Raw genomic sequence first — 18011 nt, 5'->3', positions numbered from 1 at the left:
TGTACAGATTAGAAATTTTGAGGCAGCAAAATTGATAAAAATGTTATTTGACTATTATGTCTATTGTTAACCAGTGCCAGAACGGCGGCGCGGCGTTTCGGCACCATGACACCACTGCTCTTAAGTACTACATAAACGTTTATATTAATAACCAATTTCTTAAGGAAAATATTATGAAAAGTTAGAATTTCGTGGCTTGTATAATTAAATCATTTTTTATGGTTTTTTTTATCTTCTAAGTGAATTTTTTCCTTGAAATTGCATCAAATCTAAAAAAAATAAACTCAAAATAAACGTTTTCGAATAACTATTTTTTTAATGATCAGGTTATCTTTTATCTTCTGGCACCTTAATATTACGACATTTATTATTTTATATAAAGAATATTTTGTAAATAAATTAATTTATGAAAACTTAGAATTTTATAATTTTCTTAAAAAAATCTTTGGTACATGCAATCTGAGTTTTTTTTATTACGCCTTTCATACACGCTCCATGATAGAGGCGAGCGTTTAGGGGGCCCTCGGCGAATGCCGTCCAGCCGACCTGGCCAGGGCGCCCCTCTTTGCAAAGTAATCGATACGCGTATTGTTAGCTGTTAAATGAAATTAGTTGGCAGCACGGTATCTATGTTAATCATTCGATATGCTGTTCCACGATATCTCTCCGGAAATAGTTGACAAATTTTTGGAGGGAACCACTACCGAATCCAAAGAACTCGCCCTATACTCAAGAGAAAAAGTATTCAGTTTCACCATAGAGTAAGTATATTCTTACTCTATGGTTTCACTCAATATTTTTCTAGTTTTTTGCTAGCTATTAAAACCTTTCTAACTCTGTATTTTCGACAAATTTGTGTGACATATGGTGTGTGATATCAGGGGCGCAGCTAGGAATTAAGGCTGGGGGGGTTTAGGTGCAGCTCATACCGGGGTGTGTTGGGGTATGGAATACCCACCAGGATAAGTGGTAATTGCGAGATTAATACATTGCGGAATTTTAAGATAAATGGTTCAAAATGGTGAGTTTTATGGATTTCTGAGGGATAATTTATTAATCCTTACACTATTCTATTATTAATAGCAATCCAATTAAAGAAAATGTATTAAACTTAAACATTTCTCTAAGCTCTGGGGGGGGGGGTTTAACTCCGAAAACCCCCCCTCGCTGCGTTACTGTGTGATATCGCTTCCGTTTGTTCTGCAATCCGTGAGGCATTTCAATCAGGCGGTAGGGTCTCTTTTAGTGATTATGCTTAGCTTTTTGATACTAGTGTAGGTACTACGTTGAGCATTCAATATTCGTTTACGGCTGTAAACTTTCGCTACGCACACAAATTTATTTATACGTATTAAAATTCTTTGATTTTTCTGAATGTTTTTTTAGTTATTTCTCAGTCTCCTACAAACGTTCCCTCCCCAAAATTTGTCATATTGTTGCAAAGTCCATGATTCATTCCGCGGTGGACGGCCATCTCCCTATGTGACACGCAAAATTTAACTCTAGATAGAGGTTTACAATATCTTGACAAATAAAAATTTTATTACAAAAAAAATATCAAAAAATTTGCTAATATAGGAGGACAAAAATATTAACTCTACGCATACGGGTATATTTTGTATTGCCGATACCTGGGGGGTTGTGCTTGAATCGCTTGGGATTAATTCCGGCGCGAACAAAATCTCATCTCGAATATTTCGAGCACATGATTACATTCCATATTGAAATTTTCCGGGCGAGTCCTTGGTTACGTAACGAAAATAATCCCGATCGATTCAAGCACAACCCTCCTGCTCCCAAAAGTCTCCCCTCCATTCATATTTACCATAATTGGGCCAGTATATACGAAAGATTTCTGACTATAACAGTTAAAATAATGGCCCGAATAATAAATTATTAATGTGCTAAAGTGTGATAATTTTTATTCGTGTTATCTGCTCAGTTTTTGAATTCGTAAATTAAAGTCAAAATATTTTCGTTTTATTAACCTGAGTTTGACGACGCTTTGCAAAAGTCATCAAGTACGCAGTGAATATGTAATGGTCACATTGCTGAAAAAAGAATGCGTTGGTCTTTCGATCACAACAGTGGCCTACATAGATTATATCTTCGGTGGGGACATTTTAAGGTTAGGATAATTATTTTTAAATAAGGATACCCTATGATACTAGATAATAAAAACATGCGTGAAATTCAAAGAATTAAGGAAGCACGTTGGTGCAATAAGGTGAAAAGAAGGTACAACTATACTTTCAAGAGGCGGGCTGCATACAAATAAAACTCTAAAATATTTCCTCTTTACGGGGTAAGCGTTGGAGCCCTCACCCCCTTATACGACCTCGCCATCGATTTATACATACCTCATACAGGCCCCAGGATCATACAAAATTATGACCCGTTCTCTCAAATAAAACTGGCTTTAATAAATTTTATACCTATTTTTTCTGAAAAAAAAAGATTTGACGATAATTTTTAACACCGGCGTTACTTGTGCGATGTTTTCATATGCAAGATGATAAATAACCACCGCTCATTCAATCTCCCCAGCATGCAATTCGACGGCCGGGAAGGCTCAGGTCCCGGAGGTCGCACCACACCCATCGAAGCCCTGTGGTACGCCGCAAGACTGCCGTTCCGCGACGGAGTCTCCAAGACGGTGGTGCTGATCATGTGCGGGGACTGTCGCGATGCGACGGACGCCGCGTACGCCGACGCCGCCGGCATGCTGGTCGAGGAGGACATAACCCTACACGTTCTGGCGCCGACCATCCTGAGGACTCGCCGCCAACCCGGCACGGGACCTGCGGTGGCCATCGGATTCGACTCGGGCGGAGCCTTCACTACTCGCAACGTGCGTTCCCTGGTGCCCAACCGCGACCTCAAGCGGCAACTGGCCATCCCCAAGGATCTCTGCTCGCCCCTGGCCCTGGAGACCAACGGCACCCGCTTCGACGTCGGCATCGTCCTGGGCGGCACTCCTCTGGCCACGACGCCGCAGACACCGCCGGCAGCCGACGCACAGCCCTCGGAGAAGGAGGCCCACGCCGAGGAGATGAGGAGAAAGAGACAGAGGAAGTTCGCCCTCGACGTCTTCGTGAGGAGGGTGGCGCTAACCGCCTCGCCGTCGAGCTGTCAGAAGTGCGATTGCGTGGCCAACAGGGAGGGCGTCGGAAGGGTCGCCTGCCAGCGATGCCTCTTCTCATCGATGGAGCTGTTTTTTAAGGTACGAACCCTCGTGTTTTGCATTGAGAAACCAGCAGTTTTCTTGGCGCATGACGCTAATAAATTGTAGTCGGATTTGCTGCTGGGTCTGTCACTCTATTATTGTCGACGTGACCAGGGGCGCAGCTTGGAATTCAGTCTGGGGGGTTTTGGTGCAACTAACTGGTGTGTGTGGGGGTATGGAATACCCACCAGGATAAGCGGTAGGCGAGAGATTAATAACTTGCGGAATTTTAAGATAAATGCTTCAAAATGGTGAGTTTTTACGGCTTTCTGAGGGAAGCAGCTCTGTATACCATTACCTTTCCATTTGTGCAACTACAACGCATACAGAGTGTTTTTGCTTTAGCTTAAACTTCATAAGTTAATGACAAATAAATTTACCTGAGAAAGTTGCATGCAAAATATTAAATTTATAAGATCAGAAAACAATTTCTTTTGCTGTTTGGTCGCCGACGTTGCCATGGGCTGCTGGCCATTGAAACATTGGCAAAAAGATGTATGAGCTTGACCCAGCTGCAAACCCAGCAACGATTAAGAATTATCCACCTCTCAAATGCTGATAACATGAATGCGCATGTAGCTTGGGGGTCCAGGTCCCCCCTCTCCCTCCCAGGAAGCTCGTGGCTCCCCGAAAAAAATTGAGCAATCACAAATTTCCATATTATACAAAAATTCCATCAGAAATTAGACTAAATTTAGGCTCTGATAGGGTTTTTAAAAAGGATAAAAATTTTCATGGGAAAATACCCACCCCTTGAAGTAGGGATACCAGACCCAGACCAGAATTGGGAGTGTGAGTTCCTGGGATGGTACCATGCTCCTACATCAGTCAAATTTCCCTAGGTAAGAACATGATTTCCACAGTATTGATTGGTACATTTTTGCCTTTTTCATTGGCATTGCCTTAACTGTCAGCCGGTGGCCATGATCAACTTGCTCATTAACTTTAATTGCATCTGGAGTGATGTAAAATATAAAGGCAATCTCAATGAGGACACATGGTGCTCATGTACTCTGCTCCACCTGTTTTTTTCATGATTGGTAAACTCTTTGAAAATCAAGAAACTTGGAAATTGAAAAGTTCAACATTTCTTGTAAGCTCAAAGTACTCTAGTTGAAATTTTATTTTTGGTTTATGTATTACACCATCATCAATCTTTGTCTCTTGGATTTGGCAATTTCATCTCAGTAATTCCTCAGAGGAAAATTTTTATACCTCAAATGCATATACATGTAGATGAGGGTCCTATCACATATTCCATGAATATTTCAACAGGATAGAGTAAATCTGAAACAAGTAGCAAGTCATGGGTCACCCAGCAGAGGGCAGCTGCCCGCCCCTAGAAGGAAAAGTGAATTTATTTCAAAAAAAAATTTTTGAACTAATTTTATTTAAATTCAAGAAAATTGATCGTAGTATAAAATGTTATTGAAATAAAAAATTTTTTCGGGCAAATAATTTTTTAAAATAGTAAAGCGCTGTTATAATTTTCTTGAAATTTTGGTTTCATAACCTTTTCTGTGTTACAACTTGAACTACCACGGCTTGCCCCCCTATAGCTTTCATCCTGGGTACGACCCTCTAACAAGTCACGAGAAAAGACAAACAACCTCATGCGATGCATCCTAATAAGAGTGAATAGTTAAACATATTGAAAAATATTTGAACTAATTTATTCTCTTTCCTTTCTTCAGAACTGGGAAAGCTTAGTGTCAGAGGAAGATGAAGATGCCGATGAGGATGGTGGATCAAGCAGGACTGTATCTCATTTTGGCTGAAGACAGTTCAAAAACATTTAAATGAAATTTGTGAATAATGGTTATTTGATCATATTTCATCATCATCATCCACTTCATGTCATTCATTCCATGTGCCCATCACTTTATGATATCTTTTCAAAATTTTCCACCCCATCTCATCATAAAATATAGGAATTTCCCACGATTAAGACTACCTTTTTTCTACTTAATGTGTATAAAAGTGTTTGAAAGTAAACGTACATCACCCAATTACAAACATAATTTTTATTTAAAAGTATTTGTGATAAATAACTATTTTTACTAAAATGACTTGACCCATGCCATTCCTCCTGTACTGGGACTATTTATTTCAAAACTGTTTGTGCTGTTTTATATGTACTAGTATTGAATAAAATGTGGAATTATTTAATACATTTCAATTATATAAACAGTTAAGTCTTTAAGCAGATTTGCCATCACGATAACAAAAACATCATGATCCTTATTCACACCCAATATAGCACCATACATTGATCTGAGATTTACAGTTAAAATAGAACTATGTACTTGATTGGGCAATGATTATTAAGGGAAACAAAAAAACCTAAGTCATCATAACTTTAAAATCAGCATTTGAGTTAAAACAGGTATTACTGATTCTTTTCCCATCCAACCCAGCCAGCATAGGTTGTCAAAGATTCAAAATTCCCATATTTGCACAGTAGTTCCTCAAAGGAAAATTAACCCTTTCGCTGCAGCTCAATCTCCGAAAAACCTACCCCTCACACACGGCAAAAGTGCCGAGCACATGGGAGGGAGGAAGAAAAGGTACGTTCACAGCAGTGAAAGGGTTAATATTGGATACAATGATACAAATCGTAATTTGGAGAAACTAAACCAGAGATAGTGAAGGATCCCAGGAGGATACAATTACAGTACACTAGGAGTACTGACAAGATTGTCTGGTTACTCAAGGATGGCAAAAGATTTCAAGAAAAGGAAGGATATGGTGAGGATCCAGCACCCAAATTTCCCAGAAAGTTCTCCCAGTAAACTTTAGATGAACTATGGGATGCCAATTGAAATTATGGCTTCTACTTCAGGCAGTGGCGGATATAGCATAGGGACAAGGTGGGGGTTGTGGGGTCTAAGTGGGGTTAAAAATTCCAGCAGTAGTGGGGGTCCGAAAAAAATTACCATTCTATACAGTGTAAAATGGATACCCAAGGGGGGACAATATCCCCCTTAGCCACATAGATCCACCACTGACTTTAGGTACTGGAATGATGTCATATACAATATAGTACATAATAGGCATCGTGACTACTTCAATTTCACTCCAATATTTATACCGCAAATAATGCACAATTAGAATGCTTGCAGGTAGTTAACCTAGGATATTTTGAATTATAAATGTCAGCTTGAACTGATAAAAGGTGGATGACTGTCGGCCATGATGGAAAATGAGTTTTATCAAAATTAAATTTTCTCTTATGATGCTAGGTAGAAATTTTATCAGACAATTTTCCAGCAATTAGGCTGCCTATAAACTGTGCTAAGACAGAAAAATTGTAAATAGCTTCAATAAGGAGAGAAATATTGAGCATGATGTAGCTATAATTAACGATATGATAAAATTCCGTACCCAATGCTGGGTGAGAGAGTCAGTTGATGAAACTCTGGCACTCAATAGTATAATCTTACACCACAATTAGTGGTGATGTCATAGTTAAAAATACATTCATCAAAATAAGAGTTTAATACCAAAGTACAAGCCAGAAAAACATTTCAGAGAGAGTACAGAAAGGATACATTTTGGGGAGGATCATTTGGATGGGGTGCTCATAGAAAAATTTCAGAGGAATGGAGATTGAATCCCCTGATCCCCACTCCCTATCCTTTAATATTTTTAGGTTTATCACAATTCATTAATAATCATGATACTGAAAAAATATCCACAATTTATTAATTATCTAGATACTGAACACCGCAACTGGGAAATATAAATGGAGGCTGAATTCCATTCGATATGTACTTTCCAACGTTATAAATTGTATCGGTATGAGAAAATTAAATCATTAATCCTCCAGATAATAAAAGCCCCAAATCTCTTCACATGCTTTGTATTCTTATTCACAATGTAATGGAAAGCACTTGTAAAAGACAAGTTTCACTCTAAGCACTTTCAATATGCATTAAAAAAGTAATCACATCTTTCGTTACTTTCATTTGGTGAAAGAAATTTCAGCCCATATAAATAGAAGAAATTAAGAACATATAAAATTATATTCATTGGACAAGAACATCCCATAATGTTGAATACAGCCTTGATTATGCCCCCTTTTGAGTGATTCCCAAAAAATATTTTCCTGGCTCAAACCGTGGCATACATGCATTTAAGCTGTGTCTTTAATTAGTAATATCCAAATGAAACAATAGAACTATACATAGAGAACATTAACAGAAACCATGGACATAAGTTAGAACTTACTAAACATGTTTTGACATCTAAATGTCTAAGCATCACAAATACAAGTAACACCACACCGAATGAATTGCTCGGCACAACTCAACTGAATAACTACCCAGCCTGCGGGCATGATGTCTCATATAAGATACGCAACACTACTGCTAACATAGCTTCCTGTTGGGAGAAGATCCAGACTGCATGCTGGGCTCCCTACTGTTGGTCAAAGGCAGGGCCAAGAGCTTACCAAGGTGGCGCAAAGGAGTATGCTGCATATTCACGCAACTGGATCCCACTACAACTTACTATAGTGCAACTTTGCACTAAGCAAATTTACAGCAGCGTGCCTTGAATATGGTTTCTGCCATATGATAGCAATATGACACATCTTACCAATCCCATAAGATCAACGATCATGTAGCAACCAATTGTATAACCAATAACACATCCATTGATGCAGTATTTGAAAAAGTGCACCAAAAGTACTTGGATATACATACATACTTCATAAGCAAAATTTTACACAAACATGCAAGTTAAGGCAACCACAATCATATTCCTCTCTTAAATAGCAAGAATGTGAAAAAAAAGTGGTAAGTAAACGTGAATAAGGAAATTGAGAGGCTTCTTCCTTCACACTGGGATATAATGAGTTCTTGGTAAGCGAGTGATTTTCCGGAAATTTAGAGCACTCGTTAAACCAAGCTTCCACAGCTTTATTTCTCCACCGACATCTCCTAAATAACACCTCTTAGCTCTAAGACTATCAAAAAATTATAGAGATGAAGGACACTTTGGAATCTGGTAAAAATCCATGGTAAATGACACGAGTTTTTTTCGTCGGTGGATATTTTGCATCCAAGTTAACTTTTGATTGATACTATAGAAGGACATGACTGGTCCTCATTTTTCTCAAATATTCTAATTTACAAAGTAATACCCCCTGCAAAAATGTTCAGCTGACAACTTTCCTTAGACCCATTCACAGACTTTAAAAATAAATACGGGGTACAAATCCACACTTTAATTGCAAAGGACAGATCCATAATGACCAAATATTCCATACTCTATAGTGGTGTGCATTAAATGTGCCTATGCCTAAAGCTGCCATAAAAGAAAACTTCTTTCACTCACAGCAATATATTTCATCATAATGACCAGCTGAAAAGAGTGAATCTAATACATCGTGAGATGCACATTTTTAGGCACATTCAGGTTTCTTCAAGAAAACTATCCATAATTCCTAAGAGTCATTCAACATCAACTCAACAAAGGACTGACCTCGAGGGTCTCAGATTTTCATCAAAATCTCAGAATGGGTGTATATTCACCTCAAACTAAACACTGCAAGATCATTCAGTGAAAAAAAATTCACAATTTATGAGCTTTTTCATTCTTTCATGGATTGGTATAGCATTCGGATGCGGCAACTGACAGCTAAGGTCATGTGCACCGTAAAGGAAGAGTAGGGTAGGGTGGTGAACAACCCAGCATCACCATTAGCCTGGTCTTTACAAAAGTCGCCATGGGTACCACAGCCTAACATCCCATCAAACACAAGTGGTGTTGCCCTTGCAGTGTCCTCCAAGTCGCATTCAAGTAGGGATTCCTCTGAAAATTCTATGCCACTGCCAGGATTTGAACCCATGATTGATTTGAACACAGGGTGTGAAGCCAACACTTTTGCCACAACAGCACCCCATTCCCCTCATTCTTTCATGTTTTTGCCACAAAAATTATGCGCCTTGAATCATATTATTTCATGTACCTCTCACTCACAGTGACAATTTTCATCCTAATGACCAGCTGGAAAAGAGTGAATCTAATAGATTGTGAGATGCACATTTTTAGGCGTTAATAAAAGCATCAAAGTAGTATACTCTCAAGAGCAAGTGCACCAAAGCCAAATTCTTGAACAAATGAATTATTATATTACATTCAGCGCAAAAAATTACACAATCCAACTGAATTTTAATTTCATGATGGGCAAGAAATAAGAGGTGCAATACGAATATGTATCTGATTCACCCTCCAATGGCTAAGTCATTAATAAGGATGTCATACACTGGTAAGTTCAAGGTAGCACCTTCTGCACCAAATTGTTTGACAGGTAACATTGTAGAGCCTGTTTTGAAACTCATTTTACAGCTAATACTTTGCTTCAGACATTTAACATCAAAGAAATTGCTTGGATTTTATTTCCAGTAATTATTTACTGTTAATGTTAAAAAAATCATTTAATGACTTTCCTTAAATAATCCATCCATAAGGATAGGCCAATACTTGATTCATTTATAGTGTTAAGTTAATGATTATTGCAACGCAACGATGGGACTGACAAAAACATAAATGACAAAAAGGCTTCAGAATTTTTTAAAGTGAATCTACAACCAAACAGAAATTTTCATTAAAATTCTATACCCCCAAGGTGAATAATTAGCTGAATTGAAGTCAAACGGCCCCTAAAAATAATCCCCTCAAAACCTTTTGAAAAAGTTGGAATTCTCCAAATGGAATTGCAAAGCATCAAAGAAGTATACTCTGAAGAGTGAGTGCCCCAAAGCCAAATTCTCAAACAAATGGATTATTGGATTAAATTCAGCGCAAAAAAGTTTACACGATCCAACTGAATTTTAATTTCATGATGGGCAAGAAATAAGTGGTGCAATATGAATATCTGATTCACTCTCCAATGGCTAAGTCATTAATATGGACGTCATAAACTGGCAATTATCAAGGTAGCACCTTCCATACCAAATTGTTTGACAGAAAGCACTTAGTTTTATACATAGCTGGACACTTGAACTCCCAAACTAGAATGGAAGTTCAAGTATTTGATCAACAAAGGAAGATTATTCACTCCACACACGCCACAAACTCAAAATTAAGAATTCTTTTTTTTTAATGAAAAATAGTAGAACAGAAAAACAATAACATAGGTACATTTTCAGCAGAAAATATATAAAATAGTATTTAAAAATCATTAATACTTCAGGACAAAAATGTTTTGCTAGAAACAGGAGATTGTTGAAAATGTACCATAACTGATTCTGGAGATTACGAAGAAAAGGTAAGCATACAAACTATGAAATTGGAAAACCTTATTTTATAAAACCCAATAAAAATGAAAGGAAAATCATTATAACGCTACTGATGTTATTTATGAAAAGAAAATTTGAATACAAAAATTGGAAAATTTTACACATTGATACCACTGCATTAGTTAAGTAATACAACAAGCCTTAAGAATACATAAACCCTCTTCATCCAATGAAGCAAAATTTAGAGAAGTTCGATATCATTTTCACATAGAAATCCTACTACGCCGTTAAATTTGTAGGGGTTTCTAAAGGTATTATTGGATGATTGGCTTTCAACTGATACGCAAGCAATATGAGTAACAAGAGGATAAATTTACTTTTTTCACATTAGGGTCGTGCCTCACTGCAATGTGCTAAAAATGTCATAGGCAAATAAAAATACTTAGCATTCTGAATTATGTACACACACTGACAAGCAAATAGTGAAGTTAAGATGCAGGGATCTGAGGCAGGCCAAATTCATCAACTAGGACACCATCCTGCAAAGAAAACAGCTGCAATTAACATCCATTTTGACAAACACATTTCACTCACTAAAAGTAAATGGTAAATGAAAAAGTTTAAAACCATTTAGGTTTTAAAAATGTGAATCTTAAGGTGATTCAATCATGGACGCAGAGTGGTAGCTGGTGCATGAGTTGGGCAATGTACTCCTCTAATTACCCCCCTCCACAGTCTCATCCCCTCCTACCCCCACCCACAATAAAAGGTAGGAAAACATCAAATTTATGCATTGGCAAAAAATTATATCCTTCACTCTAATTTGTTTAATTGGCAAAAAAGTGACGTCCTAAACTCTTGTTTTTTCTTTCTAAGTTATGGTAGAAAATGGACTACATACTCTTCTGTTTTTCATTGGAATTGTCCATGTTGAACTAGAACTAAATGCGTACAATATCCAATCGCACTACAACTCAGACCTCTGAGACATTAGATTCTAGAAATGATAAGCCTTTTAATTTCAAGGTTTCAGTTATGAAATGCCCTTTTTAGGACAATTTTAGTTTTGAATATAGGTATACACATACATATAATGTAAAATATGATTGACATACAAAATAAAATTAATTATCTAAAAACCATTACTTTAATCTGTTACTTTCTGACTATTTGCACAGAAATCCATGTGTGTTTCTAACCATCTATGATAGGTAATCAATTTTTTTTTAATTTTTACAAAAAAAATCTACAGAAATGAAAGAGAAATAATAATGGAACAGAAATAAAAATTCAACTCTGTCATTGATTCAATTTATCAATGTCTACCTATTCCTGTCACATGTTAATTTTTCATACTTTGTCATTTGTATTAGAAAAAACAAAGTGAGATGAGTACAATAAAAGAATTAGAATTTCAAATCAGTTCGCGATGCATTAAATGCTATGAAGTTATCGCATGTTTCAGTTAGCTTTTGTTTATACTCTTTTGTGCAACACCTTCCCTTTGTAACAGTTCTCCTTGATGACGTTTGAATGCCATTACAGAAAATATCAGCAGGTATATATACAAGCTTATTCACAGACATGCAGCGGCGGATCTATGGGGGGGGGGGCCTTGGACATCCAATTTACACTAGATCACCAAAAAGACTAGTCACATCTCAATAGTCAAAAGGGAAGTACATAGAAATCCGTCGAGGAAGCCAGACATATTTTAAAGGTTCAGCAACTCAAGTAAAAATAAGCTGAATGAGGGGTAAAGGTGCAAAAATAATAAGGAGCGAGACAAAATATTTTACAGAGGCAGAAAACGAAAACCATTAGACTGAACTTGGTGCCTGGTACGGATGCACGAAAGAAAAATCACAGCGTGGTAGCAGCTAAAAGGCAAGATTAATAATCTTGTGATATAATGTTGTTGTTGGACTAAATAGAAGATAAAAGAAATCTGGAAAGCTTATACGTGAAGAGCGCTGAGGGAGAGGTATAGGGGAAGGAGCACGCTCCCTCCGTCTTTCAAGCAATGAGGTTACGAGCAAGGGAGCAATGGACGAATACATCCAATCTTGGATGTGACTTGTTGACTTCAAAGCGAAGGCAGGCGAGCTATGTGATTTAGCCAGTTTGCATTACGCGAAGCTTCCAGTCCCTCTCCTCTGGTTTGAATGCGCTCAGGCTACACTTGTGTCAACGGAAATTGTGCTGTTTCGAGTACACTGAATATTAGTAGCCTAGCTGTAACTAGCAAGCAGTGTGTCAATCAATTAGAGCTTAAAAAATGTCAGAAATGAGTCATGCTAGGTCTCATTCTTTTCAAAACCTCATTTGTGTCATGCAATTGCAAAAAGCTATTGAGATATCTTCGGGCTAAGTAGGTGACTCACATAGCTTTTAGCCTCCAGAAAAATGGGAGAATTGAAGCTGGTAAACCAAAAAAGGTCAGTTGGTGAGATGGGGTAGGGATGAAACACATTTCCATTGTTCCTGAGTATGTAACTTGATATGTATTTTCCTTTGAAGCAAATGATTTATGGTCTGTGTGGTTTCGGATAGAAAAAAAAAGGTAGAAGGCATGGGCTGATGAAGGGCCAAAGGTGGTTTTATGAAATCTACTTTTGACATGGTTATTATTCTATGGTAATGAGATTCCCCTGATTGTTGCCCAATCTCTAGGGAAGATTCAAGCTATGTGCCTGTTGTATTTTACCTTAAAATTTTCCACAGCTGAAATTATGTTGCAATACTCCTACGGGAGCTTTTAAACAAAATGGTTCATGGGTAGGACAAGCATCACAGTGCAACGGCATATGCAAAGAGAGGATCGGATCTCTTTCTACTCCCTCTTGTGGGATGCTGCATTCACAAGAGCTTTGGTTTATAATTTCGTATCCAGATTTGATTTCTTCAACGAATATGGATCCAAAGTATATGGTGAAGAGCAGTATCCATGCATATTTGGATCTGAGGTATATGATCCGACCATCCCCAGTAAGCATCATAAGGTTAAGACTACATACATGTGAATACCTATTTATCTCCGAGCGCCTATGTTGCATAAATTTAGCTAAAAAATTCCACGTAGATTTTTATTAATGAAAGTGGAAATTTTGATTACTGTCAAAAGTCCAGGCATATGTTTGCAACACCGCGTGATAGGATAAAGGAAAACACAGCAAATTTTTTTTCTTTGGCTCCGATGCTCAAAATAGGGGAGTGTCTCTCACACAAGTTTATACGGCAGTATAATTGAAGCCCACAAGGAGATAAGATCACATTAATGATTTTATAAGGGTGATTAATTTTAAATACTAACATAAAACGTAAATTGGGTCCAACTCATTTCATAAAATAATTAAATTGATTTGTTTGTACTATAACTCTTGAGTGTCACTAATATGATAACCATAACCTGTAAATGTGTCATCAGATGCAAATGAGGCAAGGTGAGTGAATTGATAATAATAATGATCTAGTCCACTACGCAAAGAAAACATAATAGCAAGAAACAGAGCCAGAGTGAAGAGAAATATCAACAAACCAAATAAAATTGTTGAATCCCCTCCCACACAAAGATATGCACCATATGGCCACTGTTTGCTTTCCCTAATAGGTAATCGGGCATTCATGCCTAATAAACTGTGTAAATTTCCTGCATTACCTTATTTGTGATACTATCACTGCCTGGTTCCTTGGTAGGAGCGTTTGGTGCCTTGACTGCATCGTCTAAGTAACTAGCATCATCATCTAAGGCTATTTCATCCCCAAGAGCATCTAACTCTGCTTCTAGCTCATCATCATCAATCTCCGGCATTCCATAGGTTCTTCCCAATGCTTCTTGGACTTCATCTGCTTGGTCAAGCATGTCCGCCATATCATCTTGAATATCCTGGATAAATAATAAGGAACCCATAATATGTAGTAGGGCTCAGTACAAAAATGGTACAACAGTAACTTAAACCACTCTTACCTCTATTTCATCAATGTTTATCTTCTTAAACTCTTTTTGCATTTGCTTAACTCCCAACTTCATTGCTTGAACGGTGGTGTGCGTATCCTTTAGTGATTGGCAAGCATAGTTAGCCTGTTCCATGTTGAAAGCTTGCTGCCTGAGATTATCTCCTTGCTGTTCATACCTGCAATAAAAATCAAAGGAAACTTTTTCAACCTTGAAGCTTAAAATTGATCAAGAGCCTAATAAAAAGATAAAATAATATTCTTAGCTTGAGAGAAATAACTGAAAATAATCAATTACGAGGTCAATAAGTAAAGGGCAATAATGAACATGATAAAAAGGGATACAAACACTGCAATTACAAATGCACATCAATGAGTATATGCTGAAGGTGATAATTAAAAATATGAGGGAAGGATACATTTGTCAAGAGACCACTAGTATACCCTAAATAGTTTAACATGCAACAAATTCATGCGGTAGAAAATGATGGGATGCATTGAAGATGACTCACATTACCACAGTTTCTTCAAGCATATCCAACCTTTAAAGAAATCATTCTAGGGAAATAATGTGGATAGAGACAAATGGTGGAGAGGAGATGTGGTAGAATAAGAAGCCAAAGCAGATATATGACAAGGGTGAGAGTAAAGAAAAATCTTAGGGCACTGGCGGGGAAATGGTCCCTTATTTAAGACAGTATGTTGAATCATAACATTAAAAATATATTTTTAAAGCCTATACTTTGAAACCCTAGTAGAAATGCACAATTTAAGAAGATGAGCAGGCCTGGAGAATAATTTAATATGGTAAAATACAAAATTGCCATTCACAAGAGCAGAAGTAAAAAGGCCTATAGGCCTTATATTTTTGGTCTTTTGATCTATAGACATCTCAGGATATTACCTTCGAAGGCCTTACATAACCAGTATACTCTATCGAACGGAAATGCTTCCGTATTGCAAAACCTGATCCAGTACAAGTATAATCGACACAAAAAATAATAAAAATCACAGTTATTAGGCTGTAAGAACAAAATTACTAACTCTAGAGTTAAAGCCATCACCAAATCCTGGTGCCCTGAATGACGCGAAAACACACAAGATCCAAAATAATACATATTAAAAGCATTTTCCCCATCATTGCATGCTTACATTTTCCTTTGCTTTAAGACCCTCATTGCCTTTTGTTTCACAGAGTTCTTGGCAGGCCCTTCTCTCATTTTTTTCATTTGGTCTTTATACTTTTTTAGTTCGGCATCTAACCTTGCAATTTTTTTGTCAATGGATTCTGCACGACTATCCACCTACAAGACAAACATAATACAAGGGATTACCGTAACAATGTGCAATCTGTGAGAAGTTTAACAGGAATTTACGAAAACAGCTTACAAACACTTACTCCAGCAATGACATCCGTCATATTCGGAGGAGGTTCCTTGGGCTTAGCTTTCCCGAAAAGCCGATTCATTTTGCTGAAAAGATCAACAATCTAGATGAAATTCTTCGATATTCTTCCTAACTTCCAGCTGAAATGAATAATCACGAAATTCCACAGACGTCAGAGAGACAACAACATTGGAGGAACAACTCCGACATCTATAGAAGTACACTCGAACTAGCAAAAAAATCACGAGACGATGAGTCGCAAGCGTCGCTAGTGATGATGGCGGGATAGTTGAATCGCAGAACCTACTACAATTATAATATCCGTGCCTAAAACCATACGTTTTCCGACCAAATCAACATGCTAGTTCGAGAAGGGATCCATTTTTTTTAATAAAAATTATTTTACAGTTAAAAACTCAGGAGGTTATTTTTATATTATACAATTCATTTCGGCAGTTCATTCTTCACACGTTTGCCTGAAAGAAATTTACATGTTACTGTTTTGCAGCACTATTCATTCATAAAATAATCTACACAAAAATTTACGAGCATATTTTAGAAAAAATATATTATCATGAATGCATAAAATTTAAGCTTAACGTATCCAATATTTGTTTATCACATTCCCATAAAGTTCACAGGCTGTTTCAGATGTGGTCTAATCTACTCCTTAGTTTTACATTATTAAGGCCAAATAATTTATAATAATAATAATAATAATATTTATTCACGAGCAAGGAGTCCTGTTGTAAAATTCCATATAAAATAAAAAGTATAATGATGATAGGAAACCACCCATAAATATATATCACACACTATATATGATATTTTTCTCTTTATATATAGTTGCCCTCATGTGGGATTTAATAAAATATTAATTTATCACAATAATGAAAGTCATTTCAATGGATTTCAATTTTGTGTAGCATTTGGATAGGATGTTCCCACATAGCACAAAATATCTTCTAGATATCTAGAAAACATCCTCAATGTCTTGGATATCTTAAGTATCTTCTAGATATCTAGAAAATATCTTCAATATTTTGGATACTTTAAATAATATATCCTACTTTATCATGCCTAGAATATTCTTGTGTTGCACAGTGGGGACCAGTGAGTTCGGACCTCCCCTACCCCCCTTGAAATATTAAGGCCGTTTTACACGGTATACGGAATTGCGCAATCTGACGTACGTGCGAAGGCACAATCAAAATTGCGATATGTAAAGCGGTGGATTCCGTCGCATTTTGCAGTCTCGCATCCACGCATTCTCCCATGCAAGAAAGCGTGAATGCGAGACTGCAAAATAGCCCCTGTTCTAATTTCGTTCATGCATTCGCGCAATTCCACTCCATTTTAGAAATTAATGCAGCTCTAACGTGCACAATTCCATGCCCCGTGTAAAACGGCCTTTAAAACACGTTTACTTTGCTTCATAAAAGAAAAAAGAATCATTAATTTTTAAATTTGGAGGGGGGGGGTTCAGGAGGCCAGACCTCCCCTGAAAAATAAAAACAAATTTACTTTGCTTCTTAAAAGAAAAAAAATGAAACCTTCCAGCTTCCGTATCTTAAAGGGTCTTAAAGCAAAGGAAAATGTAAGCATACAATGATGGGGAAAATGCTTTTAATATGTATTATTTTGGATCTTGTGTTTAACTCTATTGAGTTAGTAATTTTGTTCTTACAGCCTATTAACTGTGATTTTTATTATTTTTTGTGCCGATTATACTTATACTGGATCAGGTTTTGGAATACGGAAGTCCTTCCACCACCTTTCCCCCAAAATCCGCAATATAAAAACGTTCACTTGCCTCCTAAAAGTAAAAATTGAAAAAATCATCAAGTTTTATATTTTGGGGGGGTCCAACGGGTCCGGACCCCCCCCTAAATATAAAAACACATTTCTTATTGCCTTATTAAAGAAAATAAATTTGAAATTTGGGGGGTGGAATTGGGGGGTAAACCGGACACCCCAGACCCACCCACTTGCTACTCCACTGATTGAGGCTCTGTAATACACAAAATAAAATGATCATAATGATAAACTGCGCCGAAATTCTTGCCTAATTTAAAACCATCTGGGGCGGGGGGGGGGGGGGGGGGGTGCCTCCTTTCCCCCCATAAATCCTCCTATGTTGGCTGCGATCATTAGCGAATCATTTGCCCTGAATTTTCCCAATGAATCCAATTTGAATA

The 18011-nt window shown here is 37.2% G+C and overlaps 2 protein-coding genes across 2 annotated transcripts in view; one reads left to right on the top strand and one right to left on the bottom strand.

The window, feature by feature from the left end:
• The window catches only part of LOC124161022, a 64598-nt gene extending 59203 nt beyond the window's left edge, over positions 1–5395 (top strand). Inside the window, exons 26-27 of the mRNA XM_046537164.1 lie at positions 2548–3223; positions 4921–5395. Coding sequence (XP_046393120.1) covers positions 2548–3223; positions 4921–5004 — 760 coding nt within the window. The 3' untranslated portion in view covers positions 5005–5395. The remainder of the gene's footprint in view (positions 1–2547; positions 3224–4920) is intronic.
• A 5176-nt stretch (positions 5396–10571) lies between these two features.
• LOC124161030 (charged multivesicular body protein 5) lies at positions 10572–16037 on the bottom strand. The gene is made up of 5 exons (XM_046537176.1): positions 15827–16037; positions 15580–15731; positions 14441–14606; positions 14132–14359; positions 10572–11012 (listed from the first exon to the last, which is right to left on the bottom strand). The coding sequence occupies exons 1-5, from the start codon at positions 15893–15895 to the stop codon at positions 10962–10964; spliced, it is 666 nt and encodes a 221-aa protein (XP_046393132.1). The 5' UTR covers positions 15896–16037; the 3' UTR covers positions 10572–10961.
• Positions 16038–18011: the final 1974 nt, after the last annotated feature.

This window comes from Ischnura elegans, chromosome 1 (genome assembly GCF_921293095.1).
Source record: "Ischnura elegans chromosome 1, ioIscEleg1.1, whole genome shotgun sequence".
Taxonomy (NCBI): domain Eukaryota; kingdom Metazoa; phylum Arthropoda; class Insecta; order Odonata; family Coenagrionidae; genus Ischnura; species Ischnura elegans.
This window is presented reverse-complemented; position numbering and strand designations above follow the sequence as displayed.

Bases quoted from the DNA above. Each gene is read 5' to 3' on its own strand.
- LOC124161030 (XM_046537176.1), bottom strand. From the start codon at position 15,895: ATGAATCGGCTTTTCGGGAAAGCTAAGCCCAAGGAACCTCCTCCGAAT. The intron at 14,360-14,440 runs GTAAGAGTGGTT...TTATTTATCCAG, and splicing joins TAAACATTGATGAAATAGAG to GATATTCAAGATGATATGGC. The intron at 11,013-14,131 runs GTAATGCAGGAA...TTTTCTTTGCAG, and splicing joins GTGATAGTATCACAAATAAG to GATGGTGTCCTAGTTGATGA.